The sequence below is a fragment of the Stomoxys calcitrans genome, chromosome 2, assembly GCF_963082655.1.
Source record: "Stomoxys calcitrans chromosome 2, idStoCalc2.1, whole genome shotgun sequence".
NCBI lineage: Eukaryota > Metazoa > Arthropoda > Insecta > Diptera > Muscidae > Stomoxys > Stomoxys calcitrans.
Genome location: NC_081553.1, coordinates 110,764,658 through 110,790,300, shown reverse-complemented (window position 1 = coordinate 110,790,300; position 25,643 = coordinate 110,764,658). Strand labels below are relative to the sequence as shown.

The 25,643-nt window shown below is 41.7% G+C and overlaps 2 protein-coding genes across 2 annotated transcripts; one reads left to right on the top strand and one right to left on the bottom strand.

The window, feature by feature from the left end:
* The first annotated feature begins 434 nt into the window (after window positions 1-434).
* On the top strand, window positions 435-19,732 carry LOC106082808 (uncharacterized). Its single transcript, XM_059363483.1, has 8 exons — window positions 435-846; window positions 8,334-8,747; window positions 8,849-9,038; window positions 17,419-17,843; window positions 17,912-18,125; window positions 18,183-18,455; window positions 18,508-19,274; window positions 19,347-19,732. The coding sequence occupies exons 1-8, from the start codon at window positions 729-731 to the stop codon at window positions 19,574-19,576; spliced, it is 2,631 nt and encodes an 876-aa protein (XP_059219466.1). The 5' UTR covers window positions 435-728; the 3' UTR covers window positions 19,577-19,732.
* A 4,646-nt stretch (window positions 19,733-24,378) lies between these two features.
* LOC106082795 (ubiquitin-like domain-containing CTD phosphatase 1) lies at window positions 24,379-25,604 on the bottom strand. Its single transcript, XM_013245527.2, has 2 exons — window positions 25,360-25,604; window positions 24,379-25,306 (listed from the first exon to the last, which is right to left on the bottom strand). Exons 1-2 carry the CDS (start codon window positions 25,523-25,525, stop codon window positions 24,513-24,515), a joined length of 960 nt encoding a protein of 319 aa, XP_013100981.1. The 5' UTR covers window positions 25,526-25,604; the 3' UTR covers window positions 24,379-24,512.
* Between the last annotated feature and the right edge of the window lie 39 nt (window positions 25,605-25,643).

Below are 25,643 nucleotides of genomic sequence, written 5' to 3'. Positions count from 1 at the left end.
GTCTATTCATGATGAAATGTCAAAGCATACTGAGCATCTTTCTCTTTGACACCATGTCTGAAATCCCACGTGATCTGTCAAATACTAATGCATGAAAATCCTAACCTCAAAAAAATCACCCTTTACTTTATAGGGTCGGAAACGGATAATTCGATGTGTTGCAAACGGAATGACAAAATGAATATACACCCATCCTTCGGTGGTTGGTATAAAAATTCAAATGGTCGCAATATACTTTAGATTAACTATTCTACTTTAGATTAACTGAGTTAAACTACACAATATAAGCTAAATATATAAGAAGAATCCTTAAATTCCTATTTCGTGACCATTAAAAAAGATACATATAAAAGTTATTTCTTTTACTCTATATTAATATTATGCAATGTATTCTTAAATGTGCTAATTAAAAAAAAAAACAACTTTGTTACAAGTGTTAAATTTTAAAGACGACTATAAAACAAAAGAACCATATGAAAAATAGTGCAGTGTAACATATTGAAAATGCCAACTCATAAAACGTCAACAATTTGTCGTAGACTTAGAATGGAGATAAACCTCAAAAATATTTATTAAAAAAAAAACAAATAATAAAAAACATTAATTATTAAAAAAAATCCAAACGTCATTGTTTGTTGTGTAATAATAAAACATAGCATTAGCTTTTAAACAAAACAAACAACACAGACTGCGACCACTTAATTGAGAATAAACCCTGGACTTGCACAATGACCCTTCGGTATCATCGTCACACCAACGAACAATTTTCGCATTCAAAAGCGTTAACAACAGTTTACACAGCAATAATAATTCTATTAACAATACAACTCAAATGTTTAAACTGCAGTAAGTATTCATTCAATACACAATATTACTATGATAAGTATGCATGCCCATGTATTGTACCACTTAAACACCCCCTCCCCTTCATACCATCTGTGTATGTGCATACCAACAAACACGTGCACATTGTTAGTTGAAGCCATTAATTTAGAAAGATTATACGTCATCATATAACTGGTAATCGCATACAAATGCAATGATTGTTAATCTCTAATGATTGCTAATTAAAATTAAGCAGTAATAAAATAAATTAAAAAAAAGAAAAACTTTCAATAGGCTATATGAATTTAAAATACACCATAAATTAAAATTGAACAAACTAACCATTAAAAAAATAAAAAAAGGAAAAATCATAATAATAACAAGCAAAACCGTACTAAGTTCGGCTTGGCCGAATCTGATATACCCTTCATTTCGGATCGCATGTCAAGTTTTTTGTCCCGTATCTCTCTATAGGCAAACAAAAGATAAGGAATATAAATTACCATGCTATTGGAGCTAGCATGATCTGTCAAATACTAATGCATGAAAATCCTAACCTCAAAAAAATCACCCTTTATATCAGGTTACGGACCGATTCGGACCGTACTTGGTTTGGATATTGGAGACCAAAGTAAAGTCATTGTACAAAATTGCAGCCATTCGTCTTCTCACGATCCGAATCTTCTCATAGGATTTTCGTCATCCTACCGACCGTTTCACTGTTACATGAGCGTTCCACACTGTTGCCAAGTCAAACAAGTTTGGAAATAATTATGGAACTTTTGAACGAATAGATATATGAACATGAAACTTTATATAGTTAATGTTGAGGTGTTTTCCAATATGTATGCCTAGTAGGTCCACAGGGGCTTGAAAGTTGGTCACCTCGAGGATGTCAAATTTTGAAGAAAAAAAACATGCTGAGATGTCTAGTCTGTCTCTAATGTCTCTAACAGTTTAGGAGTTATTGGACTTATAACAATTTTTTTTATACCCACCTCCATAGGATGGGGGTAATCTAGTCATTTCGTTTCTCGAAATATTGATTTCCGTCCTCATAAAGTATATATATTCTGGATCCTCTCGGCATTCTAATTCGATTAAGCCTTGCCTGTCCGTCCGTCCGTCTGTCGAAATCACGATAGCGGTCGAACGCATAAAACAAGCCACTTGAAATTTTGCAAGGATACTTAATATGGGGGATTGCAAATGGGCCATATCGGTTCGGATTTTGATATAGCTCCCATTTGAACCGATCTCCTGACTTGATTTCTTGAGACCCTGGAAGCCACTTGGCGCAGAGTGTTCTCTTACTCTAACAACTGTGCCAAGTGTGGTCCAAATCGGTTTATAACCTGATATAGCTCCCATATAAACCGATCTCCCGATTTGACTTCTTGAGCCCCTGGAAGCCCCATTTTGCATGTTGAGTTCTGTTATGACTTCCAACAACTGCGTCAAATACGGTCCAAATCGGTTTATAACTGATATAGCTCCCATATATACCGATCTTCCGATTTGATTTCTTAAGCCCTTACAAGCCGCAATTTTTGTTCAATTTGGCTGATATTTTGCATGTAGTGTTCTGTTATGACTTAGCTCCAGTGCAAACCGGTCTCTTGAAACCAATCTCTCGATCGGTCTTGTTCGGTTCCTAAATAGAAGCGTTAATATATACTGGTTTGGCAAAAGTTTGGTATGTAGAATAAAATTATGCCCTTCAACCAAATTTATTTTGTATACATTTTTAGCAGAATCCATGGTGGTGGGTTCCCACCACCGCACTTAGCTCGCTTTTAGGTTAGGTTAGGTTGAAAAGAGGGTGCAGATATTAATCCGCCCAATGCCACTATGGACATATACCCAAGCCAGCAATCGGCTTGTTGTGCGCTCTTAAAAGTATAAAGTAGCCTCTAAAAAGAAAATTTTAAGTTAGAAATTCCGTGCTACTTACAATATCCTTAATTGTTTTCAATACCACTCCCATAAGTTGGGTTAACTCAGTTTAGTGACGGCAGTCCTCCGACCTGCACCGCCAAATCGTCTGCCTTTCATTTCCCCTTACTCCGTTATGGCCCGGCACCCAAACGATGCGGATTTTGCCATCCCCAGAGAAGGCGTTTATCTCCTTCTTACACTGCAAGACTGTTCGTGACCTTACCGTCGCATATTGCCCTTATGGCAATTTTACTGTCCGTAGAGATGTTCACACTCGACGTCCTCGCATTAGTACCAGCACTTCACGCGTTTCGTGATCGCCCGGATCTCCGCTTACAGGGCCGTATTGTGGTCAGGCAGTCTAAAACAGATCTTAGTTCCTGAGTTCTCAATGTAGACCCCCAGGCCCACTCTGTCCTCTAGCTTTGATCCATTCAAGTAGCATTATCTTCCAGATGGCAACACTAGGGTTCCGTCAATCCAAGACTGTGCCGAAGGCAGCAGTGGCTCGCACTCGACTTCAAGGTTCATCTCAGGTATCGATCGGAAACCTCTTCCCTTCCTTCCAGGTTTCCTATCGTCGCCTCGATTAAACCGCGATGGTATGAGCTGCTCCCATCCTGAATCCATTCTCCCATCGCCTTAAGTCTCATAGCTGCAGTGGCTGCCTCACACTTAATCTTTATGTCAATGGGTCGGATATATAGAATAGTTTCCAGTGCCCTAGTAGGCGTGGTTCTCATCCCTCCGCCTATGCCAAGACAACATGTTCTCTGAAACTGTTGCATGGTCCTAATGTTGCACTTTTATCCAGTCCACCAAACTACTGAGGCGTAAGTAAGTATTGGTCTAATCATGTTCCTGTAGTGCCAGTGGACTAACCTCGGATTAAGGCCCCACTTCGAGCCTACGGCCCGTCTACATAGTGCCCAACATCTGTGAGCCTTCTCAGTACGCTCCTGAATGTGACACTTCCAATTCAGTTTCCAGTTCAAGATCACATCTAAGTGTTTGTCAGATATCGAAATCGTCTTATTGAGGAAACGTGGTGCGTTAGATTGACCCACCTTCGTCTTCCTCGTGAACGGGCATATTTCAGTCTTCACTGGGTTAACAATGAGACCTCTGGGTCTAGCCCAGTCATATGCCATATGCGAGACCATTTCGGCTCTTCTGCATAGCTCGTTCGAATTCTTACCCCGTAGAAGTATTATAACATCGTCTGTGTAGCAGACGGGTTCAAATCCCTCCTCAGTCAGCATCCGTAATAGGTCATTTATGGTGGTCACCCATAGGAGTGGCGATAAAATGGCCCCCATGTGGCGTGCCTTGTGCCACTTTCTCCCTTATATTTATGCCATGCGACACACAATTTATCCACCTGTTCCATAGCATATGGTTTATCAAGACTCTAAGGACCGGGTTCACCCGGTACTGGATTGGATCAGTGTGGATTGGTGTACGTTTTGGCATGGAAGGATTCTTCTATTTTATGCACAACCTCGTGCAAGGCACTCTCCACCCACCTTCCCTTGCCATAGGCATGCTGTTTGTATTGGAGCAGTTGGCTGGATGTCCTACTCTTTATCATGGTGTCTACAATATGTTTCATGGTTTTGAGTAGAAAGGACATAAGGCTTATGGGTCTGTAGACCTTTGGTGTCGCATAACTGGCCATGCCGGGCTTGGGTATAAACACCACCCTTGCCTCCTGCCAGGCTTTCGGAGTATATGCAAGTCCTAGACACGCTGTGAAAATATTGGTCAGATAAGGCGCCAGATAGTCTGCCTCTTTCTTTAGTAACGCCGGAAATATTCCATCAGGTCCGGATGGCTTAAATGGTTTCAAGCTCCTCAAGGATTTCTTCACCATAAATTCTGTAATTATAAACCTTCAATCAACATCATTATTCCAAGATTCCGGTGTAGCACGCTTTTCTTTGTTGATGTTTTAAAGAGAACTAGATGAGAGAGAAAGGGAGTAGTGCGAATAATGCTGCGAAAGTACCGATTTGACCAACCAATATATATGTGAATGCGATCCCAAAATAGACAACTTTTAGAAAACAAATTTTTTCCTTCCAAATTTTCAAATCGCAAAACACCGATTCACAAATTCTAACACTTTCAAGTAGCCCCACACGTCTACTAACTAACTTCAAAAGGTTTCTACATTCGACATGCTCAAGGTGGCCCCCTTTCAAGCTCAATGGGTTAGCCCAAATTTTGCATACTTATTGGAAAACATCTCAACATTGACTTTGTTAAGTTTCGTCTCCATATTTCTATCCGTTTAAAAGTTCCAAAATTATTCCCAAGATTTTTTCGATTTTACCATTTTTCGTGCATAGGACTTGCATATACTTCGAAAGCCTGGTAGGACGTTGATGTTAGTACCCAAGCTCGGCAAGGCAAAGGATGTGGCATTTCATCGCCAGTCTTAAAGCCGAAAGGTTTGGAATCTATCTGCAACGATCAGAAGGTTCCTCAAAAATACGGCTTGGGTGTCCGTCAAGGTCAAATACTTGAGAGTGGTCTTGGATGGGAAATTGAACTGGAAGTGCCACAAACAGGAGCGTACTGAGAAGGCTGACAGACGTTGGGCACTATACAGACGGCCCGTAGACCCGAAATGGGGCCTGAATAGACTACGAGGACATTCTACTGGCTCTACAGGAGCGTGATTAGACCAATACTATCTTACGCCTTAGTGGAGGGTGATTGAAATAAAAGGACATTACAAAAGGCTCAGAGAACATGTGTCTTGACAAAGGAGCGATATAAAACGAGATATAAAATGAGACACTCACTGGGGCTTAATGCGGAGGGAGTAGTGGAAAGAAAATGGAAGCAGGTCATACTATCGCGGCATAATCGAAACGACGATAGGAAACCTGGATAGATTAGAAAAGGTTTTGGATCTGCTGCCAACGGCGCGGTCTTGGATTGACTGAACTCTGGGATTGCCATCTGGGAGTTCATCCCATAAGCAAGGATCAAAGTAAGAGGACAGAGTGGACCTCGGGTACTTATTGATGCCACAGGGATTGTGATCTCTTTCTGACTGCTTGACCATAATATGGTCTTGCAGGTGGAGATCCAGAATGCGTGTGGTGGTATGGTGTTAACTCGACAGCTAACTGACCATCAAGGCTATAACAACCTTGACGGAAAGGTCACAAATGGTCTTGAAGTGTAAGCAGGAAATTAACGCCTTAATGAAAGGGCAGATAAATTAGCCGTAGGGGCCAGAAGACTGCCGTCTTTAAACTTGATGAATGCAAAGCGCTTCAGTGCGACGCAGTTCGAGTTAAAAAAGTTCGCAACAAACGCGTTTAAACACACTTTGGAAGAGTTAAACTTTCGGTAAGACGACGAAAATCCTAGGGGGGATTCGAATCGTGAGGGGATTCCGTCTGTGTCTGGCTGTACATCTTAATTTGTGTATAAAACTTTCCTTTATCTCTTTAGAAATTCACCATTTTCTATAGCACCCATAATCCGATTCATCCGATTTGCTCTTATTTTGAAATAATGCGTCAGTTTTTTTTACCGATTTTCTAGATATTTTTCAAAAACAATTCTCTTATGACTCCCGGCACTGCTGGTTTTGTTTGCCGGTCTGTTCCGTATAGACTCCAAAATGGCTGAAACCATTTATTATGAAATCTTCTTAGAATGTAGAGTTAACAACCGGTGAAAATACTTGACATTCGAATTAAGGGCACACCCTCCCCCTTACCATAACTTTCAAACACGGCAGATTTCGGAGATGGGTATACCGATTTAAGCAAAATTGTGTTTGCACAAAAACAAATGAATTTGGTAAAACAATTTTTAGGGCGTCATGTGGTCAGCCCAAGCGTATCTGCTTAACCGTATGGGACAATATGGGTCTCAAATTAAACTGTAATTTAAACCGATCAAATAAACATTTTTTGGGGGTATAATGTGAATTTTTGTATGAACATTTTAGGCTTAATGTTCGGGGGCCGACCGAAACTATCGAAATGGCCGAGTAGACCGATCGGGAGAATCTGGGACCTAAGAGAAAAAAATTTTGGATTGAAGTCTGTATCTGGCATCCAAATTTGGTACCAAGTATTTGGGCGCAACTCTCTCTCAAATCATAGACAGGTGCCTGAGTAAAGGCCCGGGGGGACTTCAACTCCCACTTTGAAACATTTATGACTATCGGTACAACAGGTAATACAAAAATGTAATACGTTGCAATTAGAATACAAATCTGACATCAGCGATTGAGGTCGAATGTCTGAGAGCCAGCCCCAGTTCCCCATCCCGACCAACACAATATGGACGTAAAATGGAAAACCATTTGAAAGCATAGAACAAATCTGCCCTTTACGTTTGGGGAAAGAAATGATCAGAACGATATGATGGATGAAGTACAAACCGAATCTGGCATCCAGATAAGTGATAATATGAACTCGGGAAGGACCCGAGAAAATTTTTGTACGCTACAAAAACAAAATGCGTTTGGAAAAGTAGCCAAACGAGATATGTATTACACTATAATATCATCAACTATGTTCATATCACCAATTGGACTCCTACCTGCTCAAAATTTAACCAAAACCGGTTAAGAATCATGAAACTTATATATTTTAGTGGTGACCACCGTGGAGCATATCTTAGAAAGTCCACCTATGACGCTGGACGCGAAGGTTCTAATGCTGGTAGGTTAGGTTAGGTTTAAGTGGCAGTCTCACTCAGACTCACTTAGACGTTTCCGTCCATTGTGATACCGTTGAACCATCCATATCGCTTTAAAATGCCCAATAACTTTCGAATGTTCATATCCGCTAAATCAGATAGGTTCTCAAAGAAATGGGAACCTAAAGTGGAACTCCTTTTGCCTGCTAGTGCGGGACACACACAGAGAAAGTGTTCTATAGTCTTGTCTTCTTCGAAGTCCTCACAGCTTCTGAAAAAGACGTTGCTGGGAACCTTTAGTCTGTCAGCACGTTTTCCGATTACAATGACTAAGACGTCTGTTTTCGGCAATGACAACGGTCGACCTCTTCAAGTCTATATTAGGCCACATAGTTTTGGAATGCTCACAGTCTCCTCTTTGTGACCATCTATGATTCGTTGTCCTTCGGACCTGGTCCTGAAAACTTAGCCTACATGTCGCTAGAGGCATACCCACAGATTTCAGTATCCCTGGAATGTTTAGGGTAGTTCCTAGTCTCGCAAGCTCATCCGCTTTACAATTCCCTGGGATATTTCTGTGGTCCGCCAGCCAGAACAGGTGAATTGTGAACTGTTCAGCCATCTCGTTTAGAGATCTGCGGCAGTCGAGGGCGGTTTTTGTATTCAGAAATACGTTCTCCAGGGATTTAATGACTACCTGGCTGTCTGAGAAGATATTAATGCCAATTGTCATAATGACATTATATCTTAGCCATTTCACCACTTCCTTGAAAATGAATTAGGAATAAATTTAACAATTTTAACTTTAAAACACACACAACTTTAATTCTTTCTTCAATTACTGTTTTCCCCAAAAACCATATCCCCTAACTTCTTTGTCTTTTCATTCTTTACAGATGCAATTCTGCTCAAATGTCCCCTCTATCAAATGCATTTGCAAAAAATTGTGGGGTTTCGGCCACCCATTGAATACCTTAAAGATAGAAATTTAATCTATTCACCCCATGGCAATTACAAGGAACATAATCGATATACCCGGGAGGGATATCCCATTACCGAAGCACAACTGCAAGAGCAGCGATCACAATCTGTAAATGGCTCACTACGATTCGAAAGCACTGCAAGTTCTGAGTGTTGGCGCATCTGCAATGAAGATGATGCCTGTTTGGCCTATGTTCACCTTTTGGATGTCAATGAGTGTTATGGCTATTCATTCTTTGAAAAGAACCCCAATTATATGGCGGTTGGCAATGATTTGCCCCTTGTAGCTGATGGTGAGGCCGTGTTCTATGAAAAGACATGTTTAAAAGGTGAGGGCATTGACAATTCATAATAGGCGTACAATTTAGATTTGTTGTTATCTTAAAAAATTTGTTTTTGGGTAAATTAAAACAATTCTAATTTTTAATAGTGCCCGAATCATGCAAACAGCGTTTGTGGACCTTGACTAAGATACCCGGAAACAGTTTAGTATTCCAGGGAAAGAAAACCATATCGACATTGGTCACGCGACGTGAATGTGCTGAGAAATGTCTATTCGAACATGAGTTCCAGTGTTTATCTGCATCGTTTGCCCCCTCGCATCGCAACAATCATGAGAGGTGAGTAGAGTAGTATTCGTAGTTCTATTGTGGATTTTTGGTACTTCAGTGGCGGAAAATGAGGTAATACCTCAATGGAAAAGGCCTTTGAAGCATAACAAAAAGAAGTAAAAGACTTAGATTTGACCGAGAGGAGTTTATTTTCAAAGCTATATCAATTTTATTAAAATGAAATTGTTGAATGTATGCTGGCGGAAGAAATTTCCATAGATGCCTCTTTCTCACGGCATGTTACATGACGTTGCTGCATAATAAATTCATTTACGGCATAAATATTCGCTGGTAAAATTGCCGTTTTTAGACGATCTTCACAGAATTCGACTTTGAGCGATTGTCGGCTACTTTGAGCGAGAGGCCACCACGACATTAAATCAGTTTTTCACAGTGCTATAGGATGGTGCTTCATCGCCATACAGAGATTTAAGTTCGTCAATGCACTCTTGTCGTGCTACACCACGTCGAAAGTTGTGAAAAATGGTAGCATGGAAATTTTTACGACTTAATTCCATTTTTATACCCTCCACCATAGAAGGGGGGGTATACTAATTTCGTCATTCTGTTTGTAACTACTCGAAACATTCGTCTGAGACCCTATAAAGTATATTTTGGGTTGCCCAAAAAGTAATTGCGGATTTTTCATATAGTCGGCGTTTGCATTCTTGCATTCTTTCTTCTGTCAGTTATCAGCTGTTACTTTTAGCTTGCTTTAGAAAAAAAGTGTAAAAAAAAGTATATTTGATTAAAGTTCATTCTAAGCCTTATTAAAAATGCATTTACTTTCTTTTAAGAAACCGCAATTACTTTTTGGGCAACCCAATATATTCTTGATCGTCGCGACATTTTATGTCGATCTAGCCATGTCCATCCGTCTGTCTGTCGAAAGCACGCTAACTTCCGAAGGAGTAAAGCTAGCCGCTTGAAATTTTGCACAAATACTTCTTATTAGTGTAGGTCGGTTGGTATTGTAAATGGGGTATATCGGTAGATGTTTTGATATTGCTGCCATATAAACCGATCTTGGGTCTTGACTTCTTGAGCCTCTAGAGTGCGCAATTCTTATCCGATTGGAATGAAATTTTGCACATGTTTTGTCATAATATCCAACAACTGTGCCAGGTATGGTTCACATCGGTCCATAACCTGATATAGCTGTCATATAAACCGATCTTGGGTCTTGACTTCTTGAGCTTCTAGAGGGCGCAATTCTTATCCGATTTGAATGAATTTTTGCACGAAGTATTTTGTTATGATATCCAACAACTGTGCCAAGTATGGTTTAAATCAGTTCATAACCTGATATAGCTGTCATATAAACAGATCTGGGGACTTGACTTCATGAGCTTCTAGAGGGCGCAATTCCTATCCGATTTGGCTGAAATTTTGAATGTCGTATTTTATTCTTACTTTCAACAACTGTGTCAAATAAGGTTCAAATCTGTTCATAACCTGATATATCTGCCATATAAACCGATCTGGGATCTTGACTTCTTGATCATCTAGAGGTCGCAATTATTATCCGATTTGCCTGAAATTTTGTACGACGGATCCTCTCATGACCATCAACATACGTGTTTATTATGGTCTGAATCGGTCTATAGTCCGATACAGCTACCATATAAATCGATCTCTCTATTTTACTTCTTGAGTCCCCAAAGGGCGCAATTCTTATTCGAATTGGCTGACATTTTACACAGGTCTCCAACATATAATTTAATTGTGGTCCAAACCGGACCATATCTTGATATCGCTCTAATAGCAGAGCAAATCTTTTCTTATATCCTTTTTTGCCTAAGAAGAGATGCCGGGAAAAGAACTCACCAAATGCGATCCATGGTGGAGGGTATATAAGATTCGGCCCGGCCGAACTTAGCACGCTCTTACTTGTTTTTTTTTAACATTCTCTGTAGGAAAACATTCTGACTACGATTTCGTTTAAAAATTTCAATCTTTCCTATGGTAATGTCACATAATACATGGCAACACTTAGTGTTGCATAGGCAAGAAACTTATATAGCAGCCGTCGTATGTTCATTAATGAACATTTGTGGACCAGAAGGACCTATGTGAGCCTCAATGTAGCACATTTCGGTTAAAAGTTTAAGGTTTCTAGTTGCTTAAGTCCTTACATCGAAGGAGCTATACCAAAATTTTCAATCTCAATCCTCAACTACATAAATAAGAGAAATCTAAGCTAAATATTCAGCGGATTATTTTATCTTTTCAACACTTTCGATTATGTCCACATACATAAGTAAGAACGGACATAACTAGATCAACTAAGATTGACAAAACGATCTAGACAAGTTTTTGCTGGTGGCTATAAAAATTAAGCATTGCCTTTCACTAATATAAGGCCCCACAAAACCGCCACTGTTTGGCAATCCATTTGCTTTGGGAATTTCTATGGAATTTGTTTGCTGCCTCTTCAATTGGTGTAAATGTGTGTGTGCGCGCGTTTGAGAGCAAGTGAATACGAAATTAGAATTTTGATTGCATTATAATTAACTAAAGTTTTCTACACAAAAATAAACGAAAAACACTGTTAACAATTCAAAATTTAAATGTTATTGCAACCTTTGCCGTAGATCCATGATTTCATCGCTTCTTCCCCATTCAATGGAATTTCCCATTTTCAGCAACAAAAAAATGTACAAGCAAAAGTACAATGAAAGTGCAATGAAGTCATACTTAATTATTTCGATTTTGCGCTTCAGTTATTGGTATGACGACCTATGAATGATATTTTATAAGTTGAAACAAAAAACAACAGAAATATAAAAATAGGATACCAAAAATCTAATTTCGAAAAAAGTTAAAATGCACAAATTTAAAACTTCCATCACCATGTGCACAATTTAACCGTTTTTAAAGATATATGGTACATGCTGAGTATATGGAACGAACATTTTACCCAACTGCTAGTGTACGACGTTGGCGGCGAAGAGGATACCAGAGATCCAATCCCTGATGATGGTATAGAATGTTTACCTCCTAGTCAGATTGGGGTTCAAGTAGCAGCGATCCGACTGAAGAACAACAAGGCAGTAGGAGCCGACGGGTTACCTGCTAAACTATTTAAGAACGGAGGCGACACGCTGATTAGGCGTATGCATCAGCTGATGTGCGCAATCTGGCTAGAAGAGCGCATACCTGATGACTGAAACCTCAGCATACTATGTCCCGTGCACAAGAAAGGAGACAAGACGGAATGTGCCAACTACGGAGTAATAAGTCCTCCCCATGGCATACAAGATACTATCGAGCGTATTGTGTGAAAGATTAAAACCTAAAGTCAATGAGATAATTGGGCCCTATCAATGCGGCTTTAGACCAGGTAAATTCACCCTAGACCAGATATTCACACTGCGCCAAATTCTGGAAAAGACCCGAGAAAGGACAAATCAACACCTACCTTCTCTTTGTTGACTACAAAGCCGCTTTCGATACCCCTTTACGTCCAAAGGTATTTCGGCTTTAGTCCTGGTTAATCCACCCAAAACCAGATATTCACCCTGCGCCAAATCCTGGAAGAGACCCGAGAAGGACAAATCAACAACTACCATCTCTTTGTTGCCTACAACGCCACTTTCGATACCCCTATACGTTCAAAGGTATTTCAAGCCATGTCTGAGTTTGGCATCCCTGTGAAATTAGACCAGATTTACACTGCGCCAAAAAAAATAAGTCTGCAGATCTCTTTTCCAATATTGCGTATCTCCCCGGTCATACAGGGTTTTTCTTGGGCTGAAGGATCTCGAAGGACCCCACCAGTGCAGTTTAACAGAGCACGTCTAAAAAAAGGTGGAAGTTTATTGGGATGTGTATTACACACGGCTCAAGGAATACAATAAGATTACCAGAGCGGCAAAACGTGCCACCCGGAAGCTTTTCTGCGAACAGGTCGATAGCGTTAATGACGCCGCCAAGATAAAAAAGTTTCTCTCAAAAAACCTTGAGGAGCTTCAAACCATTTAAGTCACCCGGACCTGATGAAATATTTCCAGCGTTACTACAGAAAGAGGCAGACTATCTGACGCCCCGTCTGGGGCGTGCATAGGACTTTCATATACTCCGAAAGCCTGGCAGGAGGCAAAGATGTTGCCTAGCCAAGCCCGGCAAGGCAACACCATAGGCCTACAGACCCATAAGCCTAACATCCTTTCTACTCAAAACCATGGAACGTATTGTGGACACCATGATAAAGAGTATGACATCCAGCGAACTGCTCAAATACAAACAGCATAATTATGTCAAGGGAAGGTCAGTGGAGACTGCCCTGCACGAGGTTGTGCATAAAATAGAAGAATCCTTCGATGCCAAAACGTACACACTGGCGGTATGCATTGACATCGAGGGGACTTTTAACAATGTACGGACCGACACACTGATCCAATCCTTAGAACAGTACCGGTCCTTAGACACTGGATAAACCATATGCTAAGGAACAGGTGGATAAATTGTGTGTCGCATGGCATAAATATAAGGGAGAAAGTGGCACAGGGCACGCCACAGGTGGGCATTTTATCGCCACTCCTATGGGTGACCACCATAAATGACCTATTACGGATGCTGACTGAGGAGGAATTTCAACCCGTCTGCTATGCAGACGATGTTATAATACTTCTTAGGGGTAAGAATCCGAACGAGCTATGCAGAAGGCCGAAAGGGTCTTGCATATGGCACATGACTGGGCTAGACCCAGAGGTCTCAATGTTAACTGACCAGAGAAGACTGAAATATGCCTATTCACGAGGAAGACGAAGGTGGGCCAATTTAACTCACCACGTTTCCTCAATAAGGCAATTTCTGATAGGGTCAAATACTTAGGTGTGATCTTGGACAGAAAATTGAATTGGAAGTGTCACATTCAGGAGCGTACTGAGAAGGCTCACAGATGTTGGGCACTATGTAGATGGGCCGTAGGCTCGAAATGGGGCCTGAATCCGAGGATAGTCCTCGGATTCGCTCTACAGGACCGTGATTAGACCAATACATACTTACGCCTCAGTAGTTTGGTGGACTGCTATGGAGAAAAAGTGCAACATAAGGACCATACAACAGGTTCAGAGAACATGTTGTCTGAGCATAGGCAGACCAATGAGGACCACGCCCACTAGGGCACTGAAGACTATTCTAGATTTCCGACCCCTTGACATACAGATTAAGTGTGAGGCAGCCACTGCGGCTATGAGACTTAAGGCGATGGGAGAATAGATTGAGGATGGGAGCAGTTCATACCATCGCGGTATAATCGAGGTGACGATAGGAAACCTGAAAGGAAGGGAAGAGGTTTCCGAAGCACTGCTGCCATCGGCACAGTCTTGGATTGACGGAACCCTAGTATTGCCATCTGGAAGATCATGTTATATGGATGGATCAAAGCTAGAGGACAGAGTGGGCCTGGGGGTTTACATTGAGAACCCAGGGACTGAGATCTGTTTTAGACTACCTGACCATTATACGCTCCTGTAGGCGAAGATCCGGGCGATCACGGAATGCGTGAAATGGAGGACGTCGAGTGTGAAGATCTTTACTGACAGTAAAATTGTCATAAGGGCAATAACAATCAGGAAAGTAAGGTCACGAACAGTGTTGCAGTGTAAGAAGGAGATTAACGCCTTCTCTGAGGATGGCAAAATCCGCATCGTATGGGTGCCGCACTATAACGGAGTAAGGGGAAATGAAAGAGCAGACGATTTGGCGGTGAAGACCAGAGGACTGCCGTCAATAAACTTGGTTAACCGGAAACCTTTCAGGTCGACGCAGACCAAGTTAAGGGAGTGGGCGACGAATGCGCATGAAACATTGTGGAACAGCGAAACGGTTGGTAGGACGGTGAAAATCCTATGGCGGGATCAAGATCGTGGAAAGACGAGGGCATTACTGAAAGGAAGCAAGAAGGAGGTCAGTATAGCTATTGGTATTATAACGAGACACATAGGACTACGAGCTCACTTATGTAAAATCGGTGCCTTCAAGTGATAGCATGTGTAGGGCATGCGGGGAAGATGATGAGACGTTGGAGCATTTCCTTTATAATTGCCCGGCTTTCGCGTCCAACAGATAACGGTACTTTGCTGGAGACACAATATCAGACATGAACCAACTTAGGGGAGCGGTATTGTAAACAATTAAGGATTTTGTAAGTAGCACGGAATTTCTAACTTAAAATTTTCTTTTAGAGGTTATTTTATAGTTTTTAGAGTGCACAACAAGCCGATTACTGTCTAAGGTGTATGTCCATAGTGGCATGGGGCGGATTAATATCTGCACCCTCTTTTCAACCTAACCTTATTTAATCTACACTGCGCCAAATCCTGAAAAAGACCCGAGAAGGACAAATCAACACCTAACATTTCTTTGTTGACTACAAAGCCGCTCTCGCTATCCCTTTACGTTCAAAGGTATTTCAAGCCGTGTCTGAGTTTGGTATCCCTGCAAAATTAATAAGACTCTGCAGGATAACACTTGCTGATACGCGTTCCTCGGTAAAAATAGGAAAGCATCTCTCCGAATCATTTTAAACCAAACGGGGTTTCAGACAAGGAGACAACCTATCGTTTGATCCCTTTAATATCCTGCTGGAGAAGATTATACGAGATGCAGATGTGAATAGATATGGCATACTAATCACAAGAGAACACATGCTACTCGCCTATGACATCGAAATCATAGGTCGGTCACCGGAAGTAGTAACTGCAGCTTTTGAAAGAAACGAAAGAGAGTCAGTGAAAATGGTTCTGGCAGTAAATGGAGATAAGACGCAACGGATGGTTTCCAACTACCAAAATGCCTTGTACAATCGAGCAGATAAAAAAAATTGTGAAAGTTAGGAACCAAAACTTTGAGATAGTCATCAACTTTATCTACCTCGGCACCGCCGTAACCGAAATGAATGACACCAGTTTTGAGATAAGGCGAAGAATAATACTGGTGCTACTTTGGATTAAGTTAGCAGTTTAGAAACAAGGCCACCTCTCGATAGACGAAGAATACACTATACAAGACACTGATACTATCCCTATTGTTATATATTGGGTTGCCCAAAAAGTAATTGCGGATTTTTCATATAGTCACAATCAATCAATTTATTTGATTAAAGTTCATTCTAAGCTTTTTAAAAAATGCATTTACTTTCTTTTAAAAAATCCGCAATTACTTTTTGGGCAACCCAATAGTTCTGAGTACTTGTGAAAGCAGATGAGGCAGTGCTTGGAGTATTTGAGAGAAAGATTCTTCGTAAAATATATGGACCCGTTTGCGTTAATGAAGAATATAGGCGTCGTATGAACCATGTCAGAGATCGGTGCAACTCTAAGGGATTGAATTAAGAACTTAGAGAAAGTCTTTCACTAGCTATGATCCGTAAATCAATGAATCAACCCTAACAGGTGTGAGTTTTACAGGAAAAAGACAATGTAGTGCAAGTCTCCAGCGATAGGGAAATCCACACAGAACTCGATAACAAAAGGGATCCGGGAAAAGAAAACGTCAATCAAAGTTAAATAGCTGTGGCGTATCGTGGCTTGGTACAAAGGTTTCGTACCAAATTTTGCCACACTTGCATGAGCTGTATGACGACGATAGCATAGTTAAACGTATCAAAACACAACGGCTGCGTTGGCTAGGTCATGTTGTTAGAATGGATGAAGAAGCTCCAGCAAAGAAGACTTTTGAAGGCAAACACGGTGGTACACGCAAACCGAAACGACCAAAAGCCCTGCAAGGGATAGTTGTGAGCCCCACATAGGCTGGAGCATTGAGGTCCAATCTGTGTGGTGTTCATTGCTTTCACCAGAAGCTTAGCTGCGAGCTACCGGACGCGTCCACAGGCTGCGGATATTGGAATGCTCCATACGGTGTAGCTGCAATGGCAGCCGCGAATAGTCAGTGGTATCGAGCGGAGAGTCTCAGTGAGAGGCCTGGCAGCACCGGCTCTTGCACAAATACTGAGTGGAGCTCGATACGACAAGGCGACTTATTGGCGCCTTTATATAACTAATGACTATTATTAATGTCTGAATTTGGCATCGAGTCGATCGGTCGTAAAGACCGGTACGAACTTGCTCACCTATGTTAGCTGGACGAGGATTGCCACCTTATAGGCAAATGCGGCACCGACAACAACGACGTCTAAGTGAGTCTAATGGCAAATGACCATTTAAATCTAATCTAACTTAACCTAACCTTGCCTCTGATACACCTGTGAGGTATACGCTAATAAACTAGGACTGTGCCATGTATAATCTAGATCGGATTTTGGAAATACGTATGTTTTTTTTATTTTTTTCCACCATATTCATGGTTGTTATCCCAGAAATAACGACTTGTGCCTCAATTGAATTGAAATCAATAAAACTCCAATTTCGAACAATTTCAGATTCATTCAAGACAAGTCTTTGGCGGCAAGACAACATCAAAGTACTTTGGGTAGATGTATACTCAGCGACAAAGATAAAATGATACAACCGGATGCATTTCGTGCTGCCCCCTATGATGAGGAGTACATAGAAAATCAATGCTATGAAAGACCCGTGGAAAATGATCAATGCTCATATGAGCTATATGCGAATAGCACCTTCCTCTATGCGGAGACCATGATTAGGGGATTGAACCAGAAAGAATGTCAATCGTATTGTTCACACGAGACACGATTCTATTGTCAAGGCGTATCGTTTTATTTCGAGGGGGATTTGCACAACACCCAATGTCTACTACATTCAGAGGATATCATATCGATGGGTCCGAGAAGCTTGAAGCAACGCGAAAACTCTGTCTATATGCGTAGAGTCAAGTGTTTGGATGGTAAGAGGAAAACAAACAGGGAAGGGGGTGTTCCTTCTTAAACGATTTTTTTTTTTTTTTGATTGCAGTTCAGGTACTTTGTACCCACAATGAAATGTCCATACGGTACACGCCCAAGGATTGGTTCCAGGGAAAAATGTATGTCAGCATGCACTCAAAGGAGTGTATGGTTCAGGGCAATGGCACTAAAAGTACCATGCTAAGATTACCCATAGGCAGTGAAGCTAAAGAGAATAAATGTGGCATACTTAGAGCCTATGAAGTGACCAAGGACTATCACAGGTAAGTTTCCTTTAGAGGACAACAGGAATTGTGTAACAGTAACCCTTTTTTCTTAAGAATCTTCATTTCCACGCTGGTGGTTATACAAAACAATCCCAATGTTCAAACTCAGGGAGATCGTTTGATAAAGGTGGGTTGCATTATGAGTAACAGCACCTTAAGGGAAAGACGGGTGGATAGTGAAGGTAACGAAGCCGATATCAAACTGCATATCAACAGCGGCAACGGTGATGATGATGTTGAAGATGGATATGATAACACTGAAGACAAGAATGATGACAACAGTCCCAATGCCATAGCTTTGGAATCTTCTTTGGAATTTGCTCATAGGTGGGTAGGGGCTCCACATAACATCCTTCATCCTACTCAATTTTCTTTTCAGTTTTCCCCCCAATGAAGGCTCTTTACATTTCAATGCCAGCGATTTTCATCCCACCCCCAAAATCACTCTTCAGATAATCGATCTGGCCCACGACCATCAGACCAATGATGTACAGATCGGACAAGGTTTGGAATTGCAAATTGCCGCTGAATACACGGCCCAACAGCACAGAGAGTTTGCCCACATTGGTCTTCCAGCTTTACCAGACTTTCGGGCAACTTCGCTTATAGCCAAAACTTTGGACAAGCAAAATTATGTGCAATTATTGGATACCAGAGGCTGTCCCACCGATGTTACCGTATTTCCCGGACTGGAAAGAGTTCGCACCCCTACCAAGAATATTTTGAAGGCAAGATTTCATGCATTTAAATTTGCCGGCACTTCCATGGTTAACTTTGATGTGCGAATACATTTCTGTACCAGTCCTTGTCCAGAGGATAATTGCCAAAGTGCCACAAGCGGACCTTCTTGGTATGCCATAACAACATCAGAAGCATCACCGCCCAGCAGACATAGAAGACAAGTGCCACCCGAGCAAAGTTTGCAGCAGTTCAAAATACAAAATCCTGTGTATATTTCTACGGTGATGGACATAGTAAATCTGCCGGATAATGAGAACACAACAAGTTTTGAAACCTCGAAGGAAGAGGAAGGCAAATCCGATGCTATACCTCTGAACTTTAACTTAAGGGTTAGAGGTCCAGATAACACAAATAGCAATAGTTTTATTTATGGCGAGAGAGGTGTACTGCTTATAGCTGGCATAGGTAGGAGTTTGGTTAATATTTTAATGTCCTCACTTCAATGGTTAGCTCTCTTTCTGTTTTCATTCGTTTCAGATGATCAACTGCATATGGAAAGCATTTGCATGAACCAAAGTCTTCTCATTGCGCTATTGATCTTCTGGCTAATATTCCAGATCGGATTAATGTTCAGTTGCTGTTTTGTCATTCAGAAATACAAGCGCTTAGCAATGCTGGATGAGGAGCGTCGCAAGATACATGAAAGTCTGGAATATTTAGAGGGTCGTCGTGTTCATTGGGCCGATCAGGGTGGCTACACCCTGTAATTGCTTTGTTTTTTAGTTTTAGACATAATGTGCAGAAACAAATTAACTTTAGACAGTTGGTACTTAAATAAGATTTGAATGTAAATATTTAACGAAAAAAAAACAAGCACCGCTTAATAAACAAAATTTTGCAAATTTTTTTATTGGTATAGAAAATTGTTTGAAGTAAATTTTTCAAAATTATGGCCAAGTTCTGTTTTCAGGAACAATTTGGAATAAAACTTTTTTCGGTTTTATATTTAAGCCTTATGTCCTTTCTACTCATGGAACGTATTAAGTACACCATGATAAAAGGTAGGACATCCAGCGAACTGCTTTATCGTCACTCTTATGGGTGACCACCATAAATAACCAATTACGCTGACTGGGAGGAATTTGAACCCGTCTGCTACGCAGACGATGTTATAATACTTGTAAGAGGTAAGGATATTTTTTTAATGTCGACAATCGATTGAAAACTTGCTATCGATTACACTCAATGTACAACACACTGCTACAACAACAACAACTAAAATAAAACATCTGTGATTGACTGTCCTATATGCCAAGTAGTACCACGCACATCACACCCCCACCATGCCCTCACCTAAATAGTGATACTCTTTCTCTCACATAACTACCAGTTGCTTTTCTTACTCAGAATTTTCTCATGCGCCCACAATACGGCAATGTATTCACACAAATATGGAGGCCACCGTAGCGCAGAGTTTAGAATGTCCTCCTATGACGCTGAACTTGAATGGAATGTTCATGGGCAAAATTTGCATTTGCATTCACACAAATAACGGATACTTAAGCAAAAAACCAGCAACAATTTGCTATGTTTTCGCTCCTTCTTCTTTTATTAAAAATCATTTCCACATTTTCATGGCTTTTCGTTCCGGAAAATTAATTTTCATATATATTCTGCACATCTCTGGAAAAATACCTTTCGATTGATGACAATTTCATTAAATTCCACTTAGGCGTTTGGCCGTAATATGTATCACAAACTCGCCTTTATAAAATACTAGGCCGTTCCAAATCCACATTGACAATAGTACCCAAATCGGATAAAAATTGCGTCATCCACGTGCATAGAAAGTCAAATTTGAGAAATCGAGCATGCATTTTGGCTCCCAAGAATGCACTTTACTTTAAAGTTTCATATTTACCACAAAGTGGCCAGAGGAACTCCGCAAGGAGTGATTTTATCCTCTCTCACACCTGCTGGTTATTAATGGGATTTTCAGGAGAAAGTGTACGATTTCTCTCTACTATTACGAACCTATTTAAAGGTGCCTTGTTAAACCACTTGGATGGGCGAAGACCAATGGAATTGGCATAAACCCTAGGATAACTGAGCTTGTACTTTTCAACAGGTAGCGAAAGTTGTGTGTATTCAGAGGACACGTCCTGTATAGGGTAAAGCTGTCACTCTCTCTCTCTCCCTCCCTCTCTCCCTCTTTCTCTCCCTCTCTCTCTCCATCTCTCTCTCCCTCTCTCTCTCTCCCTCTCTCTCTCCCTCTCTCTGTCCCTCTCTCTCTCCCTCTCTCTCTGTCCCTCTCTCTCTGTCCCTCTCTCTCTCTCTATCTCCCTCTCTCTCTCTCCCTCTCTCCCTCTCTCTCTCTCTCCCTCTCTCTCTCCCTCTCTCTCTGTCCCTCTCTCTCTATCTCCCTTTCTCTTGAGGCCAAGTACCGAGGCATAATTCTTAACCATAGACTAAGTTGGATAAGGAGCTTCGAGCGTCGGAAAGGGCTAAAAAGGGAGTGAATGCTTTATTCTCCTGTCGCAAATCGATAGGAAGGATTAAGGGTCTCAGGTCGGGGACGGTACATAGGATATTTGAGGTGGTGGTTCTGCCGATTTTCACAATATATGTCTGTTGTAGCATAGGGCTCTGGAAAACTATACCCTGTAAAGGATTATTACGGCGGTGCTGATATCTGGAGCAAGGAGGAGTGCTCCAAGAGAGGCACTGAATGCCTTGCTAAATCGTAGGCGTTTGCACCTATTTGCTGATTGTGGGGCAACGAAAAGTAAGAAACCTGGCGCTTCTAAAATTTTGAGCACTTTTCTATTCTGCTTGGGGTTGGCAGCATGCTATATGCGGTGCACCTAATTAAATACCCACAGGCTGGAACTTTGAACTCCGTTCTATGTGGTGTTCATCACACTGAGACTCTCCACTAGATACCGCTGATTGTACGCGAGTGCCGTTGCAGCTACTCCGTATGGAGCATTCCACTATCCACAACCTGTGGACGCGTCCGGTAGTTTCCTGCTAAGCTTCTCGTTGTTGTTGTAGCCACATAGCATGTAGAGGTAGCGATACTCGTCAAGCTCGTTCCGGTCCGACCGATGTCCCGGGAACAGAGTGACCATTGGTTATTTAAAGGCGCCAATAACTCGCCTTGTCATATGGAGCATCATAGACACTCAGTATTTGTGCAAGAGCTGGTGCCGCCCGACCTCTCACTGAGACTCTCTGCTCGATATCGCTGATTATCCGCGACTGCCGTTGCGGCTACTCCGTGTGGAGCATTCCACTATCCGCAACCTGTGGACGCGCTCGGTGGCTCGCAGCTAAGCTTCTCGTGATAGCAATGAACACCACACAGATGCGACCTCAATGTTCCAGCCAGTGTGGTGCTCACAGCTATGCCGTGCCAGGAAGCTTCTCGCGATAACGTGGAAAACCACGCAGATCGATGGTTAAAGTTCCAGCACGTTTGATGTGTGGTACTCACAGCTATCCCGTGTTGGGAAGGAGCTTCTTCAAACCATAAGGAAGACTACCAGGTTCTGCCATTAAGGGATGGCGGGGAACGAGACTGCCGACAAGCTGAACAGGAATGGATCGTTGTAAAGCGCACATCGTGATACGGAATCAGTGAACCCATCGTGTACGTGCTTTTTGGTAGGGTGTATGCTTCCTAAGATGACCGCGCGAATAAGTCGTAAACTATTGATGTGTGCTACAACAAGGCGGAAAGGACCTTGTGGCCAGATATTTCGCGAGACACGACTTCACTAATCGTGGGGCTGAGGTACCATACCATTCACTAATCCTGGGACTTAATTGTTATTACTGTTGTTGTTGTAGCCACTTTACATGTGAAGTTAGCGATCCTCGTCAAGCTCTTGTAGGTGAACAAGTTCTCTCCGGTCCAAAGGACCGATCGTCGCGGGTACAGGATGGCTATTGGTTATTTAAAAGAGCGGCAACAGCGCTTGCCGATGAAGGCCTCCATCAGATCAATCCGGTAGGTACAACAGACTGCCATGGGATTGAGACTACTGATGGGATTCTTGACTGGTCATTGCAACAAAAGGTCTTTAACTTCGCGCTGTCCGTAGGAAAGGCGGACTCTGATGATGGTCCGGAGGAGACTGGCTTTTGCAGCCCATAGAGCAGAATTCTGATTTTTCTCGTCTGAACTTGCTCAAATGGCGAGTTCAAACTGGTGCTGCAGTTCTAGCGCCTTGCAGACGAATCACTCCTCTTCCAAATGAAATTTTGCATTGCTGAAAGTCTCACAAATCTCTCCGAGTGTGAAGTTCGCCCCATCCATGGGAGTTAGTTAGGTTTTAGTGCAGTCTGCAATAAGGCTCAATTTTAAGTCCATTGTGATGCCACAGAAACCAGAGAAGGAAGATGCCTTCTAGTTTCTACCGTTCAAGCAGACAGATCACTTTAATAGGTTAATAAGTCGGGATCCGCTAATTTAGAAAAATCTTTAAACAAATAAGATTCAGTGCGTGACACAAACACGGCATGTGGTCTATACTTCCTTCCTCCCCGATGGCCCCAAGGCTTCTGCAGAAATCTTTATCTTAATTAGTAACTCAGCATGTTTCGGACAGTAATTCACACGAAGATCCTAAGTGTGACCATCGACAGGCTCTTTTTGCCGTAATCCCATGCTTCTACAGTCTGCAATAAGGCAAAAACAGAAACAACATAGGAAGCAGGAGTGAGCCGTACGCAATGGAGGAACCTAGAGACCTGTTGGAACGCAGCCCTGAGACTATGACGGGCCAATCCCTGGAGTCCTTCATCGGTCTCAGTGTACAATACACTGCTACAACAACGACAATTATGACGGGATGCCTACATATGACAAACATCGATCACCCACACGAGAAGACCAAGTCCTCAAATACAAAACAAAGATAATAGTTCCGAATTTCCGAGCTACTGAGTTAGAACCTAGCTAGACACGTCAGTAGCAGTATCTGGAGTTTTAGGGATAATCCCCTCAGAACCTTCTCACACAGAACGGGCTTGCAGGATATTTACCAGGACTTCATTGTATGAGCCAAATAAAGTCCTTAGACGACGCCCCCCTTCAATAGAAGATGATGAGAGGAAACGACCTAGGAATACCAGAGCTACTCTGGCCCAAATAAGTTCGGTTGGTGTAACAACGAATATCTCTCAAGGTTAAACGATGTCATCCTCAATATCTGCCCTACATGGCCCCATGATACCAATCACCTCTTTACATGCCCGCAAAAACCTACTAATCTAACTGCATAATCAATATGGACCGCTCCATTTGATTCCTGCAACAAGATCTGAAGCAATGCCATAGCAGCCGGTTGTACGTACCGGATTGACCCGATAAAGTTCTCCATCGGCAAGGGCTGCCGCCTCAGTATATAACACATTGCTACAACAACAACAACTCATGCTTTCATGGCCAACAATTTCCTACTCTGAATTTATACTACAATATTTTTCTTTTAATTTCTTTTTCTTCTCTTACCTGGTGTTGGTCTCGAATATGTTGATTTCAAAATTGACAACCTGCCATCCGTCGTTTGGTTTCTTTTTCCTTTAAGAGCACTTGTATTTGAAGCCAAAAATGCATAGATGCGCAACGTCATATTAGATCAAAAAAGACGATAACATAGTGGACAATTAAGAAAAAGGAAGACAATTTTTGTGGTACTATTTGCGTGGATCATAGTGTTCCCATTTGCGATGATTTAATTTGGAAAAGTCTTTGCAATTGATGGCTATATCCTTTAAATACTTTGATAGCTTTAAAAGCTCTTTGTCGGTGCTGCGATTTAAGTGAGCCTGGCGGAAAGGTCTAATGCGTAGACCCGAACGTGGATTCATGAGAAAATTGCGCCGTATGTCATCAAACATAATTGTATTGGCAGCCGAATACTGGGGATACAAACCCCAAATAACACCCAGAGGTTTGACATCTATAACACCTCGGTCGGGCGTATGTACCGATATCATTGCATGTGAATCCAAATAGAACATTATTTTGTACGCCGGATGGCTGGATACTCCCAACAATTTCATTTTCTCTTCGATCCAACGCATGCCAGTGGCTGACCAAATGACAATGTCATAGTGTTCATAGGCACACGTAAGAAACTCATGTAAGTAGGGGCGCATCAGTTCCGCACCCGACTCGGCTGACGAGCGATGATCAAAGAGCGTGTAATCAATATCTAATACTAATAAATGCTTGTCTGGCCTTGGAGGATTTAGCTCGGTAATGGTATAATCCTTGATGCGCTTTTGTATTTTTGCCAAATATATGGCCGAATTCTGTAAGGATTCTTCTTCATCATTATCTTCCAAGTCGTCGATGACCTCGCCAATGTCATCGGGTCTTTGGCAAGCATCCTCAATGTCCGCCTCAGTTGAACCGACCATCATCAGCTTGAAATTCGGTTTCAATTCTAAATTACCCAACTTGAGATTATCTTCCGCCGGTTTGCCTGTAAAATAAAGGAGTCATTAGTTATTTAGTTTTATAACGTAGTAGGTTTACCTTTGTATTTTAAATTTAGTAGCTTCTGGCGTTCCGGTCGAACTTGGGTCATTTTGAATATTTCATGGCGTAGCACAGCTACAGTGTCCTGGTCGGTTAAATCTGTTATGGGATATTCTTTGCCACTCCATTTGACCACTATGGTTATTTCTCGGACCTCAGTCATGATTTTTGTGTGGTTTATTTTATTCACTATCCAATAACTTAAACACTTTTTCCAAGTTGTTTACTTGTCAAATGTCAAAATCACAACTCAAACAATGTTGCAGCAATACCACCGGCAA

What these genes read in the sequence shown, in the direction of transcription:
- LOC106082795 (XM_013245527.2), bottom strand. Translation starts at nt 25,525, where the DNA reads ATGACTGAGGTCCGAGAAATAACCATAGTGGTCAAATGGAGTGGCAAA. An exon ending in ACTAAATTTAAAATACAAAG is followed by an intron (nt 25,307 to 25,359) that starts GTAAACCTACTA and finishes TTTATTTTACAG; the next exon opens with GCAAACCGGCGGAAGATAAT.
- LOC106082808 (XM_059363483.1), top strand. Translation starts at nt 729, where the DNA reads ATGACCCTTCGGTATCATCGTCACACCAACGAACAATTTTCGCATTCA. An exon ending in GTGACCAAGGACTATCACAG is followed by an intron (nt 18,126 to 18,182) that starts GTAAGTTTCCTT and finishes TTTTTTCTTAAG; the next exon opens with AATCTTCATTTCCACGCTGG. An exon ending in ACTGCTTATAGCTGGCATAG is followed by an intron (nt 19,275 to 19,346) that starts GTAGGAGTTTGG and finishes CATTCGTTTCAG; the next exon opens with ATGATCAACTGCATATGGAA.